We start from the raw sequence: 26,693 nt of genomic DNA, 5'->3' as shown, positions 1-26,693 counted from the left end.
TCATGTTTCAGGTATAGGTTAGAATATATGTTCTTTGAGGTCTCTTCCAGTTCTGAAATTCAATCATAAGGGATAAGCCAAAAGTCAAATAAAAACAAAATAAAAATATAAAGAACAAATGGACTCACAAAGTTTAGTGGCCACAGAGCCACTGAGTTCCTCTAAAAATGGTTAAAACAAAGCAAAGTTTTGTGCCTAACAAGGTAAAACCCCTATTATTCTGGAATTGCCCCATGTACTTTATGCTTTTGAGGCAAGATAAATAACTTATCACCCACCAACCATATAGTATTCTAAAGCTGAAACTAAGCTCTGGGGGAATGATAGTCTTCTCTATATGTACAGGAATCTTGACGCTTATGATTTTTATCAAACTATTGGTTCCTAACACTGTCAAGTATCCCCACCATTAACCATGTGGTCTCCTACACTCACAAACAGCCTTTCTACCAGGGGTCAAGCCCATTTAGTCTGTATACTCTACATCCTCTCATTTGTTTAGATTGGCAAGAAAAAAGCGTAATTTTGCCACCAGCCACAATGAATCAAGCTTCTTCTCTTAAATGCCAGAGGCTCTCACTATTACATAAAATATAGACTGTAGGTCTTGGAAGCCACAAAGACAGCCAGCAGTAAGGAATGGGAAATAGAGAGGCAGAATAGCTGAGGCCATGGAGACAGAGACTTTGCTGGAAAAGAACAGCTCACAGCAGGCACAAGCAAGAGAAGAGTGGCAGCTTTTGTATGACTTTTGAACAGTCTGTGCTGACAAGCTTTTGTGTTATGGTAACATTCTTCTAAAGAGAACATTTTCTTCCTCCCTTCACTGACATCAAGATGCAGTACAAAGTGGAAAAAAGAAGAGGAGGGGACAGTAAAAATATCTAAAAAAGTTGCACCCTGACACAGACACTTGTAACCGCTTCCTGCCCCAGATACTGGGTTATCTGTTCATACAGCTCACTGCTAGTCCTGCCTCTGACATCAGCTGTGCAGGCTTGGTTATTTAAATCTTACTTTACCTCTTCAATAAACCTCCCTTCATTCACCTGTAAAATGGGGATAATAATTAAAGTTTTTCTGTCTACATCACAAAACAAATGTGATGAAAGTATTTTGTAAACACACTAAAGTACAGTGCCTGACATAGTAACCTCTGTTCATATTACATATGGGTTTGGGAGTCAGCTTCCCAGAGGTGGTGGTTTCAGCGCTTGGAATTAATGACAAGTCACCAAGAGGAGGTATAAACAGAGAAAGGAAAAATAACCAAACAAACCTACATTAAACCAATACTAAAAGGGTCAAAAAAAAAAAAAAGTAGTCAGGAAGAATTAGAAGTAGATAAAGAAGAGGAAGAGAAAGAACGAAGAAGTAAGGAAGAGTACCAGGAAGTTGTGGGAAGCCACAATATGCAGTAGGAGTTAATAAACATTGTCAAATGCTGCAAGGAAGTCAACAATGAGATAGCCAGCTCCTAAGAAAAATTCCATATGGCATGCTTTGGGCCATCTGAAACAAAGTGCCACCTCTCTGCAATGAGCAATTCCATTTGTTTAACTTAAATCTGGCTTTCAAGGGCCACTGTTGCTTGAAAATGAAAAGTAAACATCACAAATGCTTTCATCATATTATTCCCCACCTTAGGAGTCCTTAATGACTTCCTAATACCTATTACAAGTTTTTTAAATTTTCAAAGCTTCAAGATTCCCCATGATGTGATCCTACTATAAGAACTAGGTGGGACAGATTCCTCAAATCCATCATTTTAAATTCCTCAAAACATTCCTGTCCCTCCAACTTGACCAGTCTCTATACCATCCCACATGTACACTATACTTGTCAGTGCGGCCATACTTTTTGTCCCACAATTTTTCACTTTGAAGGACTTCTCTAGGCACTTAATGCTTTCCAAACCTGCCTCTTCCATGAAAACCTAACTGATAATGCAGGGGACCTGTCCCTTCTCTGAGACATTAACATTTACCATATATCCACATCAAAATCACAAAATCTCAGAAATTCTTGATGTATTTTGTCTAGCTTTGCCACCCTAAGCCTGTACTGATGTAATTGCATTTTTTTTTTTAAACCAAGTATAGGAATTTACATTTTTCTTATTCTATTCCATCTCATTAGATTTGGCCCATGTTTCTAATATGTCCACATCTTTTGGTATCCTATTTATTTTTTTTTTTTTTTCGATTCTGATCCTTTTCTTCTTTTTTTTTTTTTTTTTTTTTTTTTAATTTAATAGCCTTTAATTTACAGGATATATATGGGTAACTTTACAGCATTAACAATTGCCAAACCTCTTGTTCCAATTTTTTCCTCTTACCCCCACCCCTCCCTAGATGGCAGGATGACCAGTAGATGTTAAATATAATTAAAATATAACTTAGATACACAATAAGTATACATGACAAAACATTATTTTGCTGTACAAAAAGAATCAGACTCTGAATTATTGTACAATTAGCTTGTGAAGGAAATCAAAGATGCAGGTGTGCATAAATATAGGGACTGGGAATTCAATGTATGGTTTTAGTCATCTCCAGAGTTCTTTTCTGGGTATAGTTAGTTCAGTTCATTACTGCTCCATTAGAAATGATTTGGTTGATCTTGTTGCTGAGGATGGCCTGATCCATCAGGACTAGTCATCATCTAGTATTGTTGTTGAAGTATATAATGATCTCCTGGTCCTGCTCATTTCACTCAGCATCAGTTCGTGTAAGTCTCTCCAGGCCTTTCTGAAATCATCCTGTTGGTCATTTCTTACAGAACAGTAATATTCCATAATTTTCATATTTGGTATCCTATTTAAGTTAGATCACATACAGCCTGCCATGTTCATTTGTGCACCTCCTTCCATCAACTCCTTAATTAAGGGCAAGGACCATATCATGTCTTTTTGTTGGGACTCTCTGCCCTGCAAAGGATATGCTTATGCCTATTCATGATATTCTTGTTGCCTAAACAATTTAATCATTTGTTTGGCTTTCTCTCGCATCCCTAACACTGGTAAAACTTCTTAGAAGTTTTTGTGAGTCCTCTGGGCCTCAGAGATCAATGTCCTGACTCCTGGCCATAACTTGATTAGGCTGTCCACCTGACTCTGCTTAGTCCATCATGGCTAGTAGGAACAGGCCACTAGATGATATTTGAAAGTACTGTGGACAAAGTTGGAAAGAATGAAATAATTTGGGCTTTAAGATATATTTCCAGTCTTCTTTATTAGCAAGATAGCACCTCAGATTTAAAGAGCTGTGATGAAAGTACTCTACTACAATTTTGATGTGATTATAGATTAGTGCAAATATAGGATTAATTTTTGTGTGATTATAAATTTGTGCAAATGTAGGATTTTATCTCCAAAACATAATATAAAGGGAGGGAGATTTGTATTCTGTAATAGCAAAAAAATTATGAACAACATATATGAACAATAGTTAGAAAATTGCCAGATAAATTATGGGTATTAATGTAATAGAATACCATGGTGCTGTTTTTAAAAAATATGAAGCACACAAGGAAATACATAAAAAAATACATGAAGTGTTACAAAGTGAAATAAGCAAATCAGATCTATATTCATACCAGCTACAACAAGAAGAGGAAGAGAAGGAGGAAAAAAGGAAAGAATGAAGAAGCTAGGGATATCAGAATATCACATAACAGGAAGGAGACACAGAACAAAAGCAATTTCTTTGCTTGTTTGTTCATTCATTTAGTTCTACTTTGTTAAGCTCAACAACATTTACACAAGATTATATTCCCTCCTTGCATATTTGATTATTTGTTTTTGTTGACAGCTATTAAGTATATAACAAAAATAAACATTTTTCTGAAGAATTCCAGTGATAATAGATGAATACTATCTATATTAAAGCAGTCACTGTCAGATTGTTCTTACAAGTCTTTCCTTATATTGAAGCAGAATTCACCTTCCTGAGTCAGCAGAGAATAGTGGAGAAAGCATTGGATTTGAAGTCAGAAGATCAGGAAAATGTAACCTGCATCAGGTCAACAATGCCTAAATTTTCTCTCTCTCCCAGCTCTGCAGGCAAAAGATATTTAGTAAATATTTACTTAATAATTAGATGAATAAATGACCCAGTTTAAATTCCAGATCTGCTACTTATTATCTGTACAACCTTAGGCAAGTCAGTTCTTTATCAGAAAGTGTGGTATAGTGAAAAGGGTGCTGAATTTGCAGTCAGAGGATCTGGGTTCAAAATCCTCTATCACTACCTATTTAGACAAGTTCTTTAACATATCCTAGAGGCCTCAGTCTCCTTATCTGTAAAATGAAGGGGTTGGACTAAATAATATCTAAGACCCATTCTTGATCATTATTAATCTTCTTTAGCTATCATCTATTTCCTTACCTCCACACACCTAGTTCTTCCCTTTGGAGCCACACAGAACAAGTGTGTCCTTGGTACAGCCTTTCAGTTCTCAGAAGTTACTCATCATAACCCATTCTACAAATATTCCTCAAAGTCCTTTAAGAGTTCCTCACATTTGTACATGTTCAGTTCATGAGTAAGTCTCACATTCCAATCTCCTCATTTTGACTAAGGAATGGAAATGCAACAACAGAAACTAGTATTCTGTTTTCTATCCTCCAATTGCTTACTCATGTATGGGCTCAAAACTCATGCAGATCCAAACTTTATGTTAATGAGAGTTAAGTCCAGCAGGAACACCATTAAAGAAATTATTTGCAGGAGGCTTTCCTCCTTAAATTCTCAGAATTCTGCCTTATAGGCTGTACTATTTATTATTCATAAATTCATATTACATTATCCCTTAATTTTTCAAATGTAACAGTTTTGTGTCTCTAATAAAATGAAAAGAGTCCTTTCAATTCTTAGAGCTGCTTGTTCTGTTCCTCCCCAGGTAACCTTGCTTAGTGAATGAGGTCAGCTTAGTGAATGAATTCAAACTGACTATAAACTCAGTAGGATGATAACTGTATAGCTAATATTTATTCACTGATTTTCTCAGAGAGGTCAGTGGCTCTGGGAAAAAGTGGTCAAGATTCAGTGATTTGAAGTAGGCCAACAATGAATGGTGTAGCCAGCACAATGGATTAATCAAAAGAGACATCAATCCTGGGCTACAGAGAAACCATGCTCAGGGTAGCAACTATCAAGCCCTTCATCAACTTCCCAGGCCCACCCAGTGCTGAACTCCTAGTTACAACTCACAGAGCTATATATCATCCATAACACCAAGACACTCAAGGCAGGAGCAGCCTGGCCACTTCCCAGAGGAGTCATTCTGCCCTTTCTCTATCTTAAGAGCTAGGCCTCACCCACTAGGCAAAAGCAAAGGAAGGAAGCTGGAAGGAAGAAGAATGCGAGCAAGGCGACATGACGCAGGAGAGCAGGCAGGGTGGGGATTTATCACCTCATCACTCTCCTCCACATCCACGTTCCCGTTGGCATCATCATCCATCTGCTTGTGGATGTTTCGGACGGCCTCAAAGCTGAGCTGCTCATCCTCATTGTGGCACAAGGGCTTGTCAATCCTGCAGAATTCTGTCAGAAGGAAAGAAAGAGGCCACGGTCATACCCACATAAACCAAAAGCAAGATGCAGACCTCTCTAGACTACTTACTGCAACAGCAAAGGACTCCTTCCTCACAACTCCCACAGCATTTTCTGTCACTGGCTTGCAGATTTTAAAAGAACAAATCCAATTGGTACATGAATGGGAATCTTCTTCACACCATCTCTGATGAGCTGTCATACATTTTCTACTTGAATACTTCCAATGATTACCAGCTCTTCAGAACAGCCCATTCTGTCTTACCCACAAAATACTTTGACACCAGCCAACTCAACAGACAGAGTTCTGGACCTGGAGTCAGAAAGACTTCTTTTTCTGAGTTCAAATCAGGCCTCAGACACATACTAGCTGAGTGACTCTGGGAAAGTCACTTCTTTGCCTCAGTTTATTTTCTCTGTAAAATAAGCTGGAGAAGGAAATGGCAAACTACATCAATATCTTTGCCAAGAAAACCCCCAAACGGGTCATGAAGAGTTGGATATGACTGGAAAACAACTGAACAACAGTTTTATCTCATCATTGGGTCTCTAAGCCCCTCAAAGACTAAGACTATATCTAATTTTTTTAAATCTCTCCCATTGCATAGAGCCCTAGACTGGGCACAGTGCTAAAACTTAACTAAATCCTTTATTCTGAATTAACTAAATTAACTAAACTAAATTCTTTATTCTGAATTAGGCCAGGTTCCTCCCAGATTATGAGAAGGAAAAATGTTGGGAGCAAAGCATAGGAAAAGTCCTCTTCAGCAAAAGCCATTTTTTCATCTCTTCAAATCTGTCAAGGGTATTCTGTACCTCTCTCTTCTATATGCTTCAACAGTTCTAATTAATTTTGTTGCTATATATCTGTCTTATCTTCAAACTAAATTATAAATTTCTTTAAAAATAGGGACTGTCACAAATTCAAACTTTGTAAAATAAATGTTTGTTGAATTGTTGGTGATATCTGAGAATTCAATTAAACAGGAGGGGGAAAAATGCCTTTGAAACTCTATATCTATCTTGGGAAGTTTGCTCCTATTACATAGCTAGGTCATAAATGGGTTCAAGTTCACTGATCTTCAGTTCACATATAGCATTTCATAATTTCCAAAAAAATTCTTACACATTATCTCATTCTTACAACAACCCTTTAAGCATCTATTCATTTGTAACTTGTAATCTGTTTTATAGAGAAGGAACCTGATACCTACAGAGAAGGAAGATTTATCCAAGACTACTATTTCTATTTTAGTACATTTGGGACTAGACTGCAGATGACCTGATTCTGAGATTTTGCATTTTCTGCTGCACCAAGCTTTTCCTACATTCCCATCCTGACTACTGGAATGATATAGCCATGAGTTTCAGTGTCTGGTACTGAGCCTTATACACTTTGCACACTGATTAATACTTAGTAATTGAAGAAAACTGGTATTAGATGATGCCTAGTGAGAAAAGAATGCCAGGGCATGAAGCATAGGCGACCTATATCAAGGATATACCTATACAAGATTATAACTGCTCAGGGACACAATTTTTAAATTTTTAGTGTGAACATTTATCCTTGAAAATTAGCAAACTCTAAATCTGAGCTTGATTGAGTGTTTTGTTAATTATCTAGATTTAAGATGGAGAAACTACAAATAATGCAGAGATTATATTTACAAATGTATTGTAGGCAAATTTTTCTTCCCAGAGAACTGGATGTTAACTGGTTTTTATTTGCCAGTATACACCCTTGCCCATGTTTCAGTTTTGCTGTTAATTTCATTGTATTAACTCTAAACAAGTCTCTTTCCTTCATGAGAAAGAAAAAAAGGAAAGGGAGTGAGTCATTTCCATCTCTGAATTTAGGGTAACTCCTTGAGTCTGGTATCAAATGGCCAATTTCCATCTGGCTTATTTCTATAAGCACATGTACTAGTGAGAATTATCAGAGAAAAAAAAAAAAAAAAAGAGAATTATCAGAGAAGCAGGGCCTTCCTTCTGTTCCCTCTGGTTCAAAGAAGTCAGAAGAATGGGTTTTAGTAGTGAGTGAGCTAAATGCAAACAAGGCATCTATAGGAAAAATGCCAGAAAGATAATGTATTAGAGGTGAATAATGAGACATACATTTTTAAATATGGTTAATTTGAGAATCTGTCTTGCTTCATCGAATCCTCTATGGAAGAGCCTTTATTTGAAGGAGAGGCAAATGAATTATCAGGGAGATTTGAGAAAGTAGACAATGAGTGGCACACAAAAAAAGAAAATCATCAATAAAACATTAAGAATATGCAGAAAGAAGTTTAGAAAGAGATGCAAATGAATGGGACAGGTTTTTTTATTGTTTTTTTTTTTTTTACTAATGTCCTATATATACATTTCAAAAACCAAAATATAATATAAGCTGCATTTCCTTGCATTTCTTAAGTTTTTATTAAGGAAAATAAAGAAAATAATCAGCTTTCTGAGTAACACATCAAATAAAATCATTATGCCTGAGACATGGGTTCTCTATGCTCAGCTTACAAGTTACTTCATGTACAATACATTTACAAATGATTTACAGGTACATTTTTTCTCCCCAAATAACTAGTTGTTAAAGATTTGCAAGTATACACCCTTGGTACATCCCCCAATGCTACATCATCTGGAGCAAACTCAAACAAGATAGTCTTCCTGATATTCTTGGGATTCAACTCAATAAACTTTTAACTAAAGTACCTGTGTACCTAATACTGGGAAAACAAAGATGAAAAGTGATGCTGCATGGATGCAAGTTTCAAGCAAAGTAGAATGTGATAGGGGGGAAATGGAGAGACCAGCAAAGTGTTATGAGAACTATAAGGAAGAGATAATTTTTAATGCGGGGTGGAGGGAAACAGGGATGAGATGAAAGAAACCTTCATGAAGAAAGTAACACCTAAACTAAACCTTAAAGGAGTATACATAAAAATAAGAAGGAAGGAATGTCTTCTAAGTAAGAAAATGACATGCTTGATTGGATGGAGGCAAGAGATGGCAGAATGAGATTGGAGAATAGTCAATAGACTAGTTACACTGGAATACAATGCATGGACAACAGTAGAAAATAAGGCTGGAATGAATCACAGAATTCCAAAGTTGGAAGGGTCTTCAGGAGTGCTTCTTGTGCCAAATTTGTGCCTGAGCAGGAAATCAATTCCAATAAGGAATTATCTAACTCCCATTTGGAAGTTATGTTGAATCCTCACTGATATCAGATTATGATGTGTGTCTTTGAGTAAGGGAGGCACATGGTCAGACATGCCCAGGAAGAATTTCTTCCACCTCTGGGAAGCCATTCTGAACTTACCTGGTCTACAATGAGTGGCCCTCTAGAGAACTGAGATTGGTTTTACAGCCAGCCCCATACAATTAAACAATAAAATATCCTAAAGCAATTTCACATCTACCTTTTACTTCATGTATTGGCTTTTGATCTAATGCAAGAAAACTGTCATTTCTAATCACCCTAGGTATGCAAATCATACATGCTACAGTTTGGGCACTGCCGGCCCAATTGATAATAACAGATTAATCACCATTAATCTGATTCATTGCTGATTTACAGGACTCAGTCTGAAATAAATGAACAAGTTCACTGACAAAAAAGCCGTCAAATGGGGAATTCATTCATTTATTCAAAAAGTATTAAGTGCTGGCTGCATCAACTGCTATAGGACACAAAAGATAAAAACTAAAAAATGGTCTCTACCTCAAGATTTTTATGTTTTACTAAGATAATATACGTAAGGCCCTTTAAAGTATAATACAGATACTATTATATACATAAAAACAAATGTATAAAGTAAAATTAAAGTTATTCCAAGACAAGTAGAGCACTGACAACTGCTAGGAACAGGAAAGGCCTTTTAGGAAGTGGAATCTGAGCTCTGAGCCAGATCTGGAGAAAATGAGGGGGTGCATGAGTTGAGGCATAGCTTGTGCAAAGGCACAAAAAAAGGAGATAAAATGCCACGTTTGGGGAAGAGCAAAAAATCCATTCTGACTAAAATATCAATTGTATGAAGGAGTAAGGTGAGTTAAGTCTAGAAATTGATTGGAACCAGTTATAAAGGGGTTTAAATGCCAAGTTTAGGGGAGTTTTGTATTTTATCTTGGATATAAAAGGGAGCAAGGGAAGGGAAAAAAAAAGGTATGTAACAGAACTTATTAATGTAATCCATCTTCATCATAGCATCCTTTATGACTGGTTTCAATCTCCTCTAGAGGATCCATGAAAAGTAGTCAGTCAGTCTTCTCTTGAAACAAAAATCTCCATGGAATGGGACTACATCAAAGGCCATTCCAAGGTTATATAGTTCTATTTGTCAGAAAACCTAAGAACCACAGGGAATCAAATTTATTCAACCAAATTAATAATTCACTCTGGGTTAGTGTTCAATTAGTTTTTTTTGCAAGGTTGAAACAACTAAAATTTACCCCAAATTATATCCCTCAAAAAAAGCTGGACAAACACTTGGGGTCTCCTAACTCCTAGGAGCCTCCCACATACACATACTTCTTCCATTTGCCCAAGGGAATGCCAGAAGCAACAGACTGGGGAGCAGCTTTGTTGGTATTATCGGCACTTCTGTGTTAAAACGGAAGCTCAAAAAACAAAGCTAGTCATTAAACCATCAGAATTATCATCAAATCCCTCAATCAAATGGGCTCACACATGAGTACTAAAAGTCTATCTTTTTCCTAGGACTTTTAGTTTCTAGTTGGCATTAAGCAGAAATGACTGCCCAGGAAAGTTCTTAGGCAGTGTAGTGTAGACTCCACACACTTTGGAGTCTAAAAACGCAATTCTTGCTACTTACTAGCTATGTATTACTGGACAACTTACTTTGCTTCTCTGCACCTCAGTTTTCTCATCTTTAAAATTAATGAGACCTCATCTCCAATTTTCAATTCTGATTCTAGCATTTGAACATTCCAATTCGTGGCATCAAGAGACAGGCAAGACAACACAGTGACTGATGGCAAGGGTGGTAATGAGCCCTTGATAAGTACCTGGGGCAGCCAGAAGTAGATATGGGGGGTGGTGGGGTAAAGTGAGGGGCTTAGAGCAGTGAGTAAAAAGCAATCACTTAAAGAAGGGGTGGGAGGAAGGGAGAGAGGCAATTAACAGAAGGCCTTGAAGCCTATTATTAGCAAATTAGTTTAAATCTTAAATGACACACTGCACTGGGAGTTTGAGAGTCCTAAACCTAACTCTCACACTAACTCACTGTATGACCTTGACAATAACAACTATTAACTACCATTTATGTACCACTTTGTGGTTTACAAAACTAGGCTCTGTCCTAGACCTCTTCTTTTCTCCCTCTATACTGTATCATTTGGTGACCTCATCAGTTCCCTGGGGATTCAATTATCAACTCTAAGCAGATGATCTAAGATCTGTTTGTCTAATCCTTACCTCTCCTGACCTTCAGGCTCACAACTTACCTTTTCAACATCCCAAACTGAGCTCATCATTTTCCTTTTTCCCAATCCAAATCCTCCTCTTTTCTTAATTTCCTAATTCTCTCTCCTCACTACCCCTTATATTTAATTAGTCAATCTAATCTAAATAGGTCGTGTCTTCTTAAAATCAACCATATACATCATACTCCCTTCTCTCCTCTGCCATTGCATCCATCCTGACACAGACCCTCAATGATGTCTCAGAACTACTACAATGCCCTGCTGGGGGCAGGGTCCTACCGCCTCAAGCCCCTATTCACTTCAGTCTATCCTCTTCTCAGCTATCAAATATGATCTTCCTAAAGAACACATCTAACCATGTCACCCCAGCCCACCCTGACTCAATTCCAGTGACTTTTTATTGCTTCCAAAATCAAATATAAAATCATATTTAAAGCCCTCGATAACTTGATCACTTCCTACCTTTCCCATTTTCTTAGACCTTACGGCTCCCTTTCTCCCTACAGCCTTCATAATAGGGTCACTGCTCTCCTAGGTCTTTCTTTCTCACACAAGACATTCCATTTCCTGATTCCAAGCACTTTCCACTACCTATGAAAATAAGAATCCTCTCTAAAAGATCCATGACAAGTAGTCACTTAGCCTGTTCTTGAAATGAAAGCCTCCATGAAAGAACACAAAGTCCATTCCACAGTTAGAATTAATCTATTTTAACTGACAGCATGACTGACAAAGGACTTTACATATATTTTCTCATATGATTCTTCTAACAACAATAACAATGAAGATATTTTACATTTTACAAATGAAAAAGCAGAAACTCTAATAAGTGAAGTGATTTACCCAGATTCATACAGCTGTAAGTGGCATCCCTAAGATCTGAAGCCAGGTCTTTAACTCCAAATTTTGTGCTCTTTCCTCCCTCTAGGTTTCCTTCTCCTACTATAAAGTACAGGAGTACACTACCCGAATGCTAAATCTTTATACATACACACATGCAAATAGAGATCCACACATACAAACGCTCCTTCCAAGTATATATTCACGTATATGTATATCTATGTATATAAGTATACACACATGGAGTCAAAGAATGAGTTTGAATCCATTTTCAGAAACTACCTACATGATCATGGGAAAATCCATTGACCTCTTAGTCTCAATTTTGTCATCTATAAAAAAAAAAAAAAACTATTTCATAGGGTTGCTGTGAGAATCAAATGAGATAAGGTGTAAAGTGCTTTGCAGACTTAAAAATGCCACATAAATATGATTCATTCTTATTATACATTTAATTTAAGATCCTTTTCATGTCTGACATTTTAAATCCATAACATGACCTTTGCTGGCCCTCTTGATAGGAAATTTGGGGAGAAGGGAAGAAAGATACATTTATTGAGTTGGTACTATGGCCAGGAATTGGTTAAGCACTTTACAAGTATCTCATCTGAATTTACTAACATAGAACTATAACCCCACTACTGCCTCTCTAGAAAACCTTATAGGACTGTGAAAAAATTAGAAAAAACTTTTAGTTTGTTTTTTGAAAAATTACTTTATCAAATCAAACACTGGTCCATCCACAATATAAAAGACCTCTATGTACATACAGAAGTAGATATAGATGAACTGATGCTGAATGAAGCAATACAAACCAAGAAAATACATTGTACACAGCAATAGCAAGATTGTGTGACTATCAACTATGATAGCTCTTCTCAACAATCTAATTATCCAAAGCAATTTCAATACACTTTGGATAGAAAATTTCATCTGCATCCAGAGAGAGAATTATGGATACTGAATGCAGATCAAAGCATATTGTTTTCACCTTTTTCTTCTGGTTTTTTCTCTCAAGGTTTTTCCCTTTTGTTTTGATTTCCTCTCCTAATATGACTCACTTGGAAATACATAAAAAATGAATGCATATATATATATATATATATATATATATATATATATATATATATAAAACCTAAAAAATATTTTTAAAAAGTAGATATAAATTAATATATACATTTATATTTAGCATTTAAAATATGCAAGACTTCTATATGTACTAAGTCATGTAGAGAAAATACAGAAAACATAATTTTGCCTTTCAAGTTGCAACCAGAAATTCATAATGAAAAGATAATCAGCAGCACAAAGCAGCAAGTAATGAAAAATGCCAAATGGATTACAATGAGTTCTGTGGAAGGTCAAAGAAGAAGAGGTCAGCATTTGACCATATCACCCCCTCCCCAATCAATAACTGTAGTGTCCTCCTATCGCATACAAATCAAGTATAAAATCCTCTGTATGTCCTTCAAATCATTTCATAACCTAGCCTCTACCTCTACCATCTAGTCTTCACCTTTTGCCCCACAAGACACTTCCAATCTGCAAACCTGTAACATGGGTTTCCTTGCTATCCTTTAAACAAGAAGCTCATTCTATAGACTGTAGGCATTTTCACTAGCTATTCACTATTTTTAGAATTCTCTCCATCTCCTGACTTTCTTCAAACCCCAATTAAAATCTCACTTTCTACAAGAAGCTTTTCCTAATGCCCCTTTAATTACAGTGCCTTCCATCTAACAATTATTTCATACTTATCTTTTTTATAGCTTTTATGTACATAGTTGTTTACATGTTGGTTTCTTCAATAAACTGTGAGCTTCTTGAGACCAGACTATCTTTTGTCTTGCTTTAAATCTCCACTGCTTTGTTCAGTACCTACCATACAGTAGGCATTTAATGTTTACTGCTTAACTAATGGCATAGGCTAGGACAGTTAGGGAAAGTTTCTTAGAAAACACAAGATCTGAGGTGGGCAAAGAAAGAAATTCAAAAAGGTGGCAAAGAGGGGAAGGGCATTTTTAGCTAAGGAGAAATACTGACTACTCGAATTATTAATGTGGAGATATGCCAAAGACTGCTACACCACAACACTTAATCAATTGAGAGTTTCCTATACAATGGTGAAAAGACCACTAGACTGGGAATACAGTGCACCTTGGGTTTGAATCCCAGTGTCCATATTATTTACTAGCTGTGTGAACTGAAACAAGTCACAATCTTCATGAAAATAAATATATTACTCTGATGCCCCTTGAGCTTGTGTTAATTATCTAAAATAGGGTTATGATGAGGAAAAATACCTTGTAAATCCTAAAGTGTTACAGAAATGAGTTACTAGTTTTACATCAGGTTACTCAATCTCTGTAGAATAAATGAATATGTCTAAATAAATTAGAAATACATTTCCTGCAGTTTGCCCTTTTTTTACTGGCACAGTTAAGGTGTTCATTTAGAGCACTTCCTGAATCCTGGGGTAGGGAGCAACTAGCTGGCCCTGGGATTGGGAAATTTAGGAACTCAAAGCCTGAATCAAATGTCCTTGCTGCCAGCATGCTCCTGGCACAGGCCTCAAAGAGCAGCAAGGGGCAACTCTTGAGAAGTAGTCTATTAGCAAGAATGTTCTCAGAACAGCACGTCCCCATTTCACCACAGGGCACAGGTCCTTCATAACCTACAACTCGGCTTAGCTCTCTGCAGGGGAACAAGAATTTAGGGAAATTTTAAATATCTTCTTACCAAGTAGAATCATGACAAATAACCTCTCTGCCATGTGAGCTCTGAGACATCACTTTCAACTGGATTAGTCATTAACCGAATTCATTCTATCAACATTTAATGAGCAGAATATACTTCCAAATTTCTTTTTTTTTTTTTTTTTAGTGTTAGGGATTCAAAGACAATATGTATATGGACCCCTGATCAAAGACTGGCAATGTAATAAGGGGAAGAAAAGGCATGTACACAAACAATAATTGTAGACGAGAGTAATAAATGCAAAATAAGTGCAAAGTGCAAAAGTGCTCTAAGAAATAGGGTGGGGTGGAGGAAGACATCAGTGGAAAAAGGAAAAAGATAAAGGAAAATAGATCAAGAGTTCTATCTCTTCTTGGCATCTAAGCCAAAGTTATAAAGACAGAAGAACTTCAAAAGTCTGAAATGAGGAAAACTATTCTTGATTAAATTGTGCTGATTTTTTTCCTCTTTTTTTTTTTTGTCTTTAAAAACATCCTTTTGTTATATAGGGTGGTTCTCAGAGTTGGAGAGAGAGGAATATTGAGGAAAACTATATCTTTTTTAAAAAACCAACAAAAACTTATTTTAGTAGCTTTTTATTTTTCCAAATACATGCAAAGCTAGTTTTCAACACTCACCTTTGTAAAACCTTGTGTTCCAAATTTTTCTCCCTCTTTCCCCCCAATGCCCTCTTATAGAAAGCAAGCACTCCAAAATACAGGTAAAAACTTATTTTTTTAAAATAGCCTTTTATTCACAGGTTATATATGGGTAACTTTACAGCACTGACAATTGCCAAACCTCTTGTTCCAATTTTTCCCCTTCTTCCCCCTACCCTCTCCCCCAGATGGCAGGATGACCAGTAAATAAAAACTTATTTTTTAAAAAAAATGAACAAGGAATAGAAAATAGGTCAGTTTGGCTGGAACACAGACATGCATATATGTGTGATATCAATATAAGGCAGGCCTTCTTAAATTTTTTCCATTCGTGATCTCTTTTTGCCAAAAAATTTTTATGTGACCCCCAACTATATATAAAAAATGGGTACACAAATCAAACATTTACTTATAATAAATCACAAAAATATTATTCTGAAACAATTTTTGGTAGACATATAATTTTACCATTTATTAAAAACAAAAGAAAATTTGCATACTAATGAAATGATGTGTATTATTTTTATATAAAGAATTAAATCAATGAATACTTGATACCTTTTGCTGCTGCAAAATTTTTAGCAACTCCCACATTCAATTATGTGACCCCCATATGGGATAATGTCCCAAAGTTTAAGAAGCTGTAATATAAGGTTTGAAGAATTGCAGACAGTCTTAAAATGGACAATTTTGAAAATCAAGCCCAAGAGTATATTCTTTAATCAATAAGTAATTGGGAAGCAGTGAAGGTTTTTGAATAAAGAACACAGAATCAAGTAATGTTAAGAGTTGGGAGGATCCTTAATATTATTTAGTCCAATCAATACTTCTGATATATTTAAGCCTCTGCTTCAGTATCTACAATAAGAAGAAACCTGTTTTTTGAGACTGTCCATTGTACTTTTATACAATTCACATTGTGAGGACATTTTTCTTTATAGCCACAAGAACTCTGCCTCTTTGAAATGTCCACTCACTGTTCCTAGTTCTGGTTCTTGAGACTGTCAAGAGGACAAATTCTGTCAAACAGGACAAATATAATCCCTCTTCCACATGAGGTCATGATAAGGCTGCTTTTTGTTCTCAAAGAGTTTGTGTTCTAGTAGTGGAGTTAGTATTGTACCAAAAATTACAACATACAGTATAATGTGATATTTGTGGAATATCTGTTGAATTTGTTGCCTAAATGAACAGTTATTGTCACCTATGTGCAGAATGCAAAGGATATACAAAAGAAGAAAAAAGGTGATACTGGGCATCGGAATGGGGACAAGAGTCTTCTCATTTGGTATATGTGGGGGAGGAAAGAAAAGAAGCAAAGTGAGCTTTCCAAGAGAAAGCTAATAGTGTGAGCAAATCAGAAACCACCATGACATGTGTGATTAGCCTGAGTAGAACAACCAGATCAGGGGAGAATAGATAAAGATAAGGCCAGATCAGAAAGGGCCTCAAATACCAAATTAAAGTGTATAGACTTTATTCTCAGGATCAAGAAGAACCACGCAAGAAAAGTATGAGACATATAAGCTGGCCTGTAACTATATGATTGGCAGTGATAAAAGGAAAAGGGGATGGGGTAAAAAGACCCACTGATGAGGCTACTATGCTTGTTCATGTGAGACACATAACAATACTGCCCATGCCATAAGTATTTTTGTTTTAATTACCTGGTTATCTGCTGAAGGAATAGGAGGAAGAAAACTGGATGCCCTCCTCTCAGAAAGCATACTCCAGTAACAAAGAGCATGGGGCTTATAATCAAAGAAACAGAGAATGAGTAACAAATTATGGTATTAACTATGAATGTTGCTGTCAGAGATTATTAAAGAAGTATATATGAAACCTGCATGAGATGAGAAAGCCTTCTTGGAAAGAAGATTCTCAACTCACAGAGAGGCTTTGACTAAAATGAAAGCCTGGAAGCTAACATATCACAATGATCAACAGACTAGATTGAAAAAGCAAGTCAGTGTCATCTTTGGGGTAATGTCTGGGGTGTTACAGAGAATTGTATTAAATCCTAGTTCTAAAATCAGATCCAACAAGAGAACCTTAAAGCTAGTGTCAACAAGCTCTCATAAAAAGTAGCAGGCTTTGAAGCCATGGTCAAACTTGAATCTCTCCATCTTTGTGCAAAGGTTAATCAGCTTCTGTCAGTAGTTTCCTAGATCCATTTCCAGAAGCCAATGTGATACAATGATACAATGTGATACAATGTGAACAGTGGATTTGGAGTCAAATAACCTGGATTCAAATCCTTGCTCTGTTTAATATTATTTTGAAGACCTTGAGTAAGTTACTCATATAGTAACAACTTGAATTAACAGTCCATTAAAGTTTACAATGTGCTTCCCCACAACAATTCTATGAAACAGATACTACCCTCAGCCCATTTTACAAATTAGGAAACTGAGACAAAAGTTGTCCATTTCCATCACAAAGCTAGCAATTTCAGAGCTGAGCTACAAATCTGTTCGGGCACCAAAATGTTGGTGTTCTTTTTCCAAAACACAGCCAGGTGATAAAAGAGTTCAGATTTTTTATTGTGTCCTTCAATATAGCCCGGTTAGCTCTGGCCAATCTCTCTGCCTGGTTCCAAGAGCTCTTGCAGCTTTGTCCTTGGCTTCCGCCTCTGTTTTCTTCAGCCTTCAGCCAGCACCAGGTTGGAAGATGCAATGAATCTCTTGCCTTGAAGATAGGGCTTGTGGGCTTCCTCCCAGAGTGCTCCTCTCCGACCCCAGTCAATGTTCCCAAGAAAACTCTCCCCAGCTCTAAGAGCTTCCTGTATATATATGATCTCCCAAAGGTTAACTCCTCCTTCTGGAGAGAGAGGGATTCTGGGTTATCTCCCAGAGTGCTCTCTGGCCCTAAGGGAGGTATGAATTCGGATATCTCATACTAAGCCATATTAGGCTCTGAAATCTCCAAAACGTGTGAACTCCATTGAGTACCTAGATACTTATGAGCTCTCTAAAGGTGTGAACACAAGCATCGTTTCTATCAGTTGTACTTAGTACCTTGTTTCAAGTTCTGGCCCAAAATATCTCCTTCTAAGATCAAATCAATCATATTGAACCATGCCAAATTAGTAATTATTGTCTCTATCAACTCCAATGGCTTAACAGTTTGTAAAGATTCTAACACAAATCCATGGCTTCTGATTCTAAATTCAGTGCTTCTTCCCCTATACTCTCACAGACACCTCATACAAACACTGCTTCCCTGGGCTTCCTCAGGATTATCTTCCCAAAGATGGAAGATAGGCTTGGAAGACATGATTGACTAAAATCTCATCAGTTCTAAGGAAAACAGGAAGAAATCTCTGGGAATAAATATAGAAAGAGAGAGAGAATGAACTTCTCATAAGACCTGAGGAAATCTGATCATCAACCAAAAAACTCCTCCCCACCTCTAAATAACCTAAACTGGAAACTGATCTCACTTTGTAAACCAACAAGGATTTTATGAGTTTCTAATTCATAGCGGGGACTGTGTGAATAAAAATGAAACAGAGAATCACCTCATTGTAGAAAATAGCCAAGTCCATCAGATTTGACCATCACATAATCTTGTTGTTACTATGTAAAATGTTTTCTTGGTTCTACTCACTTCATTCTCTCGTTAAGTCTTTCCAGATTTTTCTGAAATATGCTAATTATTTCATAAATCATAATAATTTATTCAGCCATTATCCAAATGAGGGCATTCACTCAATCTCCAATCCTTGCCACTACAAAATGGGCTGCTACAAACATTTTTGCACATGTGGATCCCTTTCTCTCTTTTATGCTCTCTTTGTAATATAGATGCAATAGAAACACTGCTGGATCAAAATATACAGTTTTAGAGCTCTTGGGCATAGTTCCAAATTGCTCTCCAAAATGAGTGGATCAGTTCACAACTCCACCAAAAATATATTAGTGTCTCAGTTTTCTACCTCCCCTCCAACATTTATCATTCTTTTCCTGTCATCTTAGTCAATCTGAGAGGTGTGAAGTGGTACCTCAGAGTTATCTTAATTTGCATTTCGCTAACCAATAGTGATTTAGAGCATTTTTTTTCATATAACTAGAAATAGCTTTAATTTTTTTCATCTTTACAGGGTCTGTATCCCAAAGAACACTTTTTGTAATGGCAAGAAACTGGAAAGTGAGTGGATACCCACCAGTTGGAGAATGGCTGAGTAAATTACTATATGTGAATGTTATGGGATAATATTGGGGATATTATAGGATAAGAAATGATCAGCAGGATGATTTCAGAAAGGCCTGGAGAGACTTACTTAATGTAAGTAGAATCAAGAGAACATTATATACAGCAACAAGATTATGTGATGATCAAATGAAAAGGGCCAAGTCCAATCACAACAATGAGGTGATTCAAGGCAATTCCAATAGACATGTGATGGAAAGAGCCATCCATATCCAGAGAGAGAACTATGAAAACTGAAATGTGGATCAAAGCATAGTATTTTCATCTTTTTGTTGTTTGTTTGATTGTTTTTTCTTTAGCATGTTTTTTTTTCTTTTCCTTTTTGATATGATTTTTCTTGTGCAGCATGAAGAATATGGAAATGTTTAGAAATGCACATGTTTAATCTATATTGGATTGCTTGCTGGCTAAAGGAGGGAGTAGAGGGGGAGGAAAGGAGAAAAATTTGGAACACAACATTTCAAAAAGATGAATGTTGAAAACTATCTTTGAATGCATTTGGAAAATTAAAAAACTATCAAAAATAAAAATAAGTTCCACAAAATTTTTTAAAACTGAAAAAAAAAGGATCAAGTGCCTACTATATGTCAAATGTTATGACATACATGTGCAAAGAAATAATTTCTTCTCACAAGAAGCTAACATTCTTATAAGGATGAAAGTTCCAAAAAGTTGAGATGAGAAGGAACAGCATTTCAGACACTGGGATAAGCCTGTCCAAAGGCATGGAGACAGAAGATGGAATGTCAACAGGAGAACACCATGTGTATTGGTTTGGCAAATGACCATTACCCTTTCCAATGGATGGCGTTCTCATCTATCTCATACAGAGTCAGTTGTACTGGTAGGGCACAGCAGTCAAGGGAAACCCACTACTATCAACACACCCTAGGGTTTTTAATTTCTAGAATTGGAGTACCTGCCCTTTGCTATGGAAGAAGAGCAAGTGGAAGGAGATGGTTCTAAAACATGGAGTACATGTTAAGATGTTGTTTGGAGAAAAACTGATTCAAAGACTTGAGATATGTTCAATTCGATACAACAAACATTTACAAAAACCTATTTGGTATAACATGATACTGAAAAATAAGTTCAAAGAAGTTGAAACATTTATCCAAACTAGAAAATGACTAAGAGATGTCAAACAAAAGGCAAGGAGTAGGGATTACTTTTACTTAAAAGACTTAGGAAAACACTATGGAATTGGTGACACACAAAGTGGGCTTTGAAGGAACTGAATAGAACAGGAGGAAATTGGGGAACAAAGTATAAAATAAGGCCAAAAAAGAAGCTTGAAGTCAAGATATGGAGAGCCTTCATCACCAGACTAAAAACTATTTTCCCCCCAACAAGATAGAGGGGAAAGGAGAATTGGGTTTGGAGTCAAAGGATCTAGCTTTGAAACCTGGCTTCAATAAGTACCTATATAATCTTGAATCAGTCACAGACTCTCTGGCTTCAGTTTGCTCAAATCTAAAACAAAAGTAAGAAGGTTAGTCTAGATCCTAGCTTCTCAAACTATGAGTCAAGGAGTTGTCAATAGAAAAAGTTTAAGTGATCTAGATGACACCCAAGATTCCTTCTAAACTAGGGACATACTGAAAGCTGAAATAAAGATAATTGCGAGTATTGCATGGTTAAACTTATTATACCAAAGATATAGGGAAAACATCCTAGTTACCAATTACTCTGGTATTAAGAACCTTGTTGTTGTTTGTCCTTCTTTCTCAAAGATGACCATGACATGCAAATGAAATGGAAATGGAATTGGAAGAGAATAAGTACTTACACAAAATCTATAAGGATAGGCAATGTGGTTTAATGGAGAGAGCACTGATTAAGCAGATTAACATTCCTAAACTTCTTTCATCAATGTCACTCTCTAAATCAAAATCCTTTAGTGGGTCCTCTAATCCTTCTAGAATAAAGTCCAAACTCCTTACCCTGACACTCAAAGTCCTCAATAATCTGATTCCTATCTTTCTAGTTTTAGTATTCCAATTAACTTACTACTTTCTAGCATCTAAGAATTATAAAGGACTTAAGAGGGTAACTACTCCAACATTTATTTAGCTGGAACAGGAATCCTCTCTACACTATCAACAGCATTTTATATGTGCTCCTGTTAAAGGCTTCCAGTGATGAGAAAATCAGTTCTTCCTACAGCAGTCAACTCCACATTTTGACAGTTAAAATTATAACTTTTCCATGACCTATCATGTCCAACACCCAAATTTCTTCCTACTGAATCCTATTAATCTGTTAAGGCCCAGGACACATAGAATGAACAAATTCCAGTCACCTTCATCTGTAATTCTAACCAGTCTTTTTTTTTTCTTTTTTGTGGCCAATAATACTTCTTTTTTGGTCTGTGCTACTATACATTCTTATAATCATAAAACATAAAACATTAGACTTAAAAGGAACCTTACAGATTTATCCCAGATTTCAATAAGTGTGTTCCAGTTACAATGGAATTGTGGAACCTTATACTAGGGTTATTATGGAACCCTAGTATAAATAAGGGTTACATAAGAAAAGCTGTTGTCTGTATTCTTTGATATTAGGTATTAAATATTAGGTAGTCATAAATAAAAGGTGCAAAAAGGTGACCCTTAGGTCAACTCCCTCATTTTAAAAATGAAAAACTGAAGCCAAAAAAAGCGAAATAACTTTTTCAGTCACACAGCTAAGAGACAACAGAGAGAATATTTATGGCCACTCTCTGACTCCTAAATAAGTATCCTTCCCATTATATATTCTATATTTATCAGAACATTTATGGTATTTGACAATTTTTAAGTAGTTGAATAGGTTCAATTTTTTTTGTATTTTGCCTTCAAATTACCCTAACCTTTTATCCTAGGGAATTTTGGCCCCTTAATCATAAACCAAACGAGCATTTTATGGGTTCTCTGGAGTTTTAAGCCTCAAAGTAGTCCACAATCAGATGAGTTTGGGAATGTTGCTCTGCCCAACCCCTACATTCTACAGATGAGAAAACTAAGATACATAAAGTTAGAAGGTCAGGCAATTAGAATAGAGATAATAACCAAGTGTAGGTTTTGTGATTAACTATATATTGTTTACTAGGTTTGCCAACTATTTCCTACCAGATTTGCAATTTGCCCAAACTGATGAGTAGAAGCCTCTCTGAACCTCTTCTGTAGAACATGGACAGAGAATTATGAGTAAAGTATTTGATCAACTTTAAATTACTACAGAGATAGCTAGGTGATACAGGGTAGGCAATGCCAGTCTTAGGAGTCAGGAAGACTCAGTTCAAATCTTACCTTAGACACCAAATACCTGTGTGTTCTTAGTCAAGTCATTTAACCTTGTTTGCCTCAGTTCTTCATCTGTAAAATGAACTAAATGAGAAAAATGGCAAACCACTCCATCTTTGCCAAGAAAACTCCAAATGGTGTCACAAAGAGTGAGATATGAAAACAAGGAAACCAGTAACTTTAATCACTTTTAAAGCAAGAGCTGAAATTTCTACTTCTCTGCCTTCCCAGAAAATTAGTTCTTAACATGATCCAAGGAACACAGTAGGTCCTGAATTGAATGTTCCTATCTGGCATAGTCTTCAAAATTGGGGACTTTTTTTTTTTCAGTAGAGACATCTATAACACAGAGCATATATGTTTTACTGTGATGGCTTTGCCATCTGAATGTGTCTATATCAGTAATACTGAAACCTTTCTAACTCACCCACCTACTTTTCCTCCTCAAAGATTAAATCACCTCAGGCTGATTGAAATTCTATCCCTGTTAGACCAATACCTAATCCAGCCCTCATGGGGACCAATTCTTGCCACTAGACTCCAATAATTCTGGAAGAGAGAGTGAGGCTGATGACTCTGCACAGCTCTGCCTCACTTAAGCCACTTACAAGTCAAAATATCACCCTCCTGACACCATCAGTCCTCTTCAAGAAAGCATCATCAACAACAACAACCCAGCCCTTTCTCGAGCTTGAGAAAATATTAAACTACCAGAAATATAGCTAGTATAAGTTAGGCTTTACTGCAGAAAAGTCTCCATGAGGATGGACAGACAAGACCCTGAAATGTGCTTGGCTCTCCTTGGTCTTGCCCTGGGTGCCCTTTTTTCCTGTGCTGACTTAACACTTCCATGGTTTAGGCCCTTCTGGATTTTTGAGGTGAGACCAGATTTTTGAGGTGAGAGATTTATTGCTCTAAGCCTGATAAGGAGAGGAAAATTCCCTGCAGAAAAGGCTCCAGGAAACTGCCTAGCTCCCACACATCTACTCCAGGGAAATCCTGGTGTTCCCCAAAGACAGAATAATAATCAAGAAGGCCAATGAGAAACTATAGTAAATTGCTTCTACTCCAGAACTGCACAGGAAACCACTCAGAAACCCATGAGTGTTAAGAAAAGGGGCCAACAACAAAGTGAAGCAAAGCCATCACCAGTACTGGCAAATAAATCTGTAACTTTCAATCACAACTAGAGAAAGGCCATAAACATGCACACTTTTCTATCTGGAGGCATCAAGAGAGAAACACCAATGGTGCTCTTAGCAGGGACCTTGGAAAGGAACTATGACCATACTAGATAGAGAGAGACCAGAACTTTAGGGCACTCAGACCAGAACAACTCCATTATCTTAAGATTTCAAATCCCTAGCATTTTTCCCAGAGACAAAAATAGGGGCCCTTGAAATGCAGCTTGAACCTCAAAAATCCAGAAGGGCCTAAACCATGAAAGTGTAAATCAACACAAGAATCAAGGGCGCCCAGGTCAAGACCAAGCAGAGCCAACCATATCACCCAAAAGCAGAAGGCAAAGCAAGGCCCAAGGAAAAAAACCCTAATTCAGGAACTAAAGGAGATATGAATAAATCAAACTAAACACCAGCTAGCAGCAATAAACAAATAAACCAATATTTCTTAAATACTTACTATGTCCAAGCACTGTGCTAAGGACTAGGGATAACCCCAAAAAAAGGTCAAAGACAATCCCTCCCCTCAAACAGATAACAAACTAATAATAGGGGAGACATCAAGCAAAAAATATATATACAAAGCAAACTATATACAGGATAGAATAAATTATTTAATAAGAAGGAAAGCGCTAAAATGAAGAAGAATTAAAAATTAAGAAGGTTTGGAAAATACATATCCTGTAAAAGCTGCTATTTTAGTTTGGACTTAAAGAAAGCAAAGGAAGTCCACAGGTTGAGGAAGAAAAGCATTCTAGGAATGACGGACTGCCAGAAAAAAAATGTCCAAAGCTAAGAGATAGAACATTGTATTTAAGAAACAGTCAGAAAGCCAGTGTCACTGGATCAAAGAGTAAGATGGAAGAAGACTAGGAAAGTTCGAGGGGGTTAAGTTATGAATGGTTTTCAATGTCAAACAGAGCATTTTGCATTTGTGCCTAAAGGTGATGGAGAGTCACTGGAGTTTACTTAATATGGGAAGTGACACAACTAGGCTTCTGTTTTAGGAAAGTCTACTGGTAAATGAAAAATAGAATGGAGTGGGTAAAGTTTGAAGTAGGCACCCAAACATCAGATTACTGTTAATAATCCAGGCATGAGAAGATGGGAGTCTGCAGAGTGCTAGGGACATGGGGAGTGAGAGAACTAAACTGTCTCTTGACAACAAAGGGGCCGAATGTTGTGATGAGATACAGAGAGAAATCAAGGACTCCTTGGCTATAAGCCTCAGGGACTGAGAGGCTGGTGTCACCCTATACAATAATAGGAAGACAGGGAGGAAAAAGGGTTTGGGGAAAATGTTATGACTTCTGTTATGGGCATTCTGCAGAGTTTAAGCTATCCATTAGATACCTAATCCAAGAAGTCTGAAAGACAACTGGAAATTATAGGTAAGCAGGTAAGTAGTCTTGTAGGTAAGCAGAAAGAATGAGATAGATTTGAAAATCATCAGCATAAAGATGCAAACTGTCCAAGGAAACTGTCCAAATGAAGTAATATAAGAGAGAGAAGAGGGCCTACAACCAAACCCTGAGGGATAATCTAGATGAGGATCCATCAAAGGAGACTGAGAAAGAGCAATCAGTTAGGTAGAAGGAAAATCAGGAGATCCTGGTGTCCCAAAAACCTAAAGAGACGAAATATTAAGGAGCAAAAGATGATTAAATGTCAAGGCTGCAGGGAGATCAAAAAGAATGAAGACTGAGAAAAAGCTAATGGAGTTGGACTTTAAGAGATCATTGGTAACTTTAGAGCAGTTTTGGTGAAATGATAAGGTTGGAAGCTGGATCATAAGAGGTTAAGAACAGAATGAGAAAGGAGAAAGTGAAGGCACCTACTGTCAATGGCCTTTTCAAGAAATTCAACTACTACAAAGGGCAGAAAAGATATAGAAGAATAATTAAAAGAGATGTTCAAGTAAGTTTTTTTTCACTATAGGGGAGACATGAAGATATTTCTATGCAGTAGGAAATAAGCTAGTGGGCAGATTAAAAACAAATGATAGAGTGGGGGTCATAGAAAGAACAATCTGATGGAGGAGATGGGATGGAATGGGATTACTTGAATTTATAGAGGAACTGGCTTTGGTCAAGAATAAGGCCATTTGGTGAAGGAGATAATAGCAGAATCAAAATTAGTGCAATTCTAGAGATGACTCTCAAAGGGAAAAGTAGATTTTTCTACAAAGGCTACATGAATCTTAGGAAAAATGAAGCAAGAGACAAAAAAATGAAATAATAGCTCCTGAGGAGACAAGTGAAAGGAGAATAAATAGCATAGGAGGGGAAAAAAACTAAACCATGCTCAAATAACAGACTACCTGAAAAGTAGAACAGAACAAACCAAAATCAGGGACTCCATTAGACAGCAAGAAATGAAAATAAAATCAAAAGATTAAAAAATAGAAGAAAATATAAGATATTTGATATCAAAAACAACTGATCTAAAAAACAAGTCAAGGAAAAGTAATATAAGAATCACTAAACTCCTTAAAATCATGAAGAAACAATTCTAGGATATTATATTTCAAAAAAATCATATATGAAAACCACCTCAGACCTATTTGGAAGGAAGGAAAGGAAATAAACATTTAATAAGCATCTATTTTATGGGTCAAGCACTATGCTAAGCACATTTACAAATATCTCATTTGATTCTCAGAACTTTGTGCTATTATTATCCCCATTTTACAGTTAAGGAAACTTAATTTAAAGGCAAAGTAATTTGCCCAACATCACACAGTTAAGGTCAGATGGGTCCTCAGGTTTTCCTTACTTCAGG

General features: G+C 36.6%; 1 protein-coding gene across 8 annotated transcripts in view; it reads right to left on the bottom strand.

Annotated features, from left to right (window-relative positions):
• The window catches only part of STIM1 (stromal interaction molecule 1), a 235,646-nt gene that overhangs the window by 116,602 nt on the left and 92,351 nt on the right, over window positions 1-26,693 (bottom strand). For all 8 annotated transcript variants that reach the window (XR_004233295.1, XR_004233296.1, XM_031962035.1 and 5 more), the window contains exon 2: window positions 5,416-5,546. Coding sequence is in view for 6 of the 8 variants with exons in the window: in XM_031962035.1 (XP_031817895.1) it covers window positions 5,416-5,546 (131 nt within the window). In the remaining 2 variants the exon portion in view is untranslated. The remainder of the gene's footprint in view (window positions 1-5,415; window positions 5,547-26,693) is intronic.

Source organism: Sarcophilus harrisii, chromosome 3 (assembly GCF_902635505.1).
Source record: "Sarcophilus harrisii chromosome 3, mSarHar1.11, whole genome shotgun sequence".
Classification (NCBI taxonomy): Eukaryota; Metazoa; Chordata; class Mammalia; order Dasyuromorphia; family Dasyuridae; genus Sarcophilus; species Sarcophilus harrisii.
This window is presented reverse-complemented; position numbering and strand designations above follow the sequence as displayed.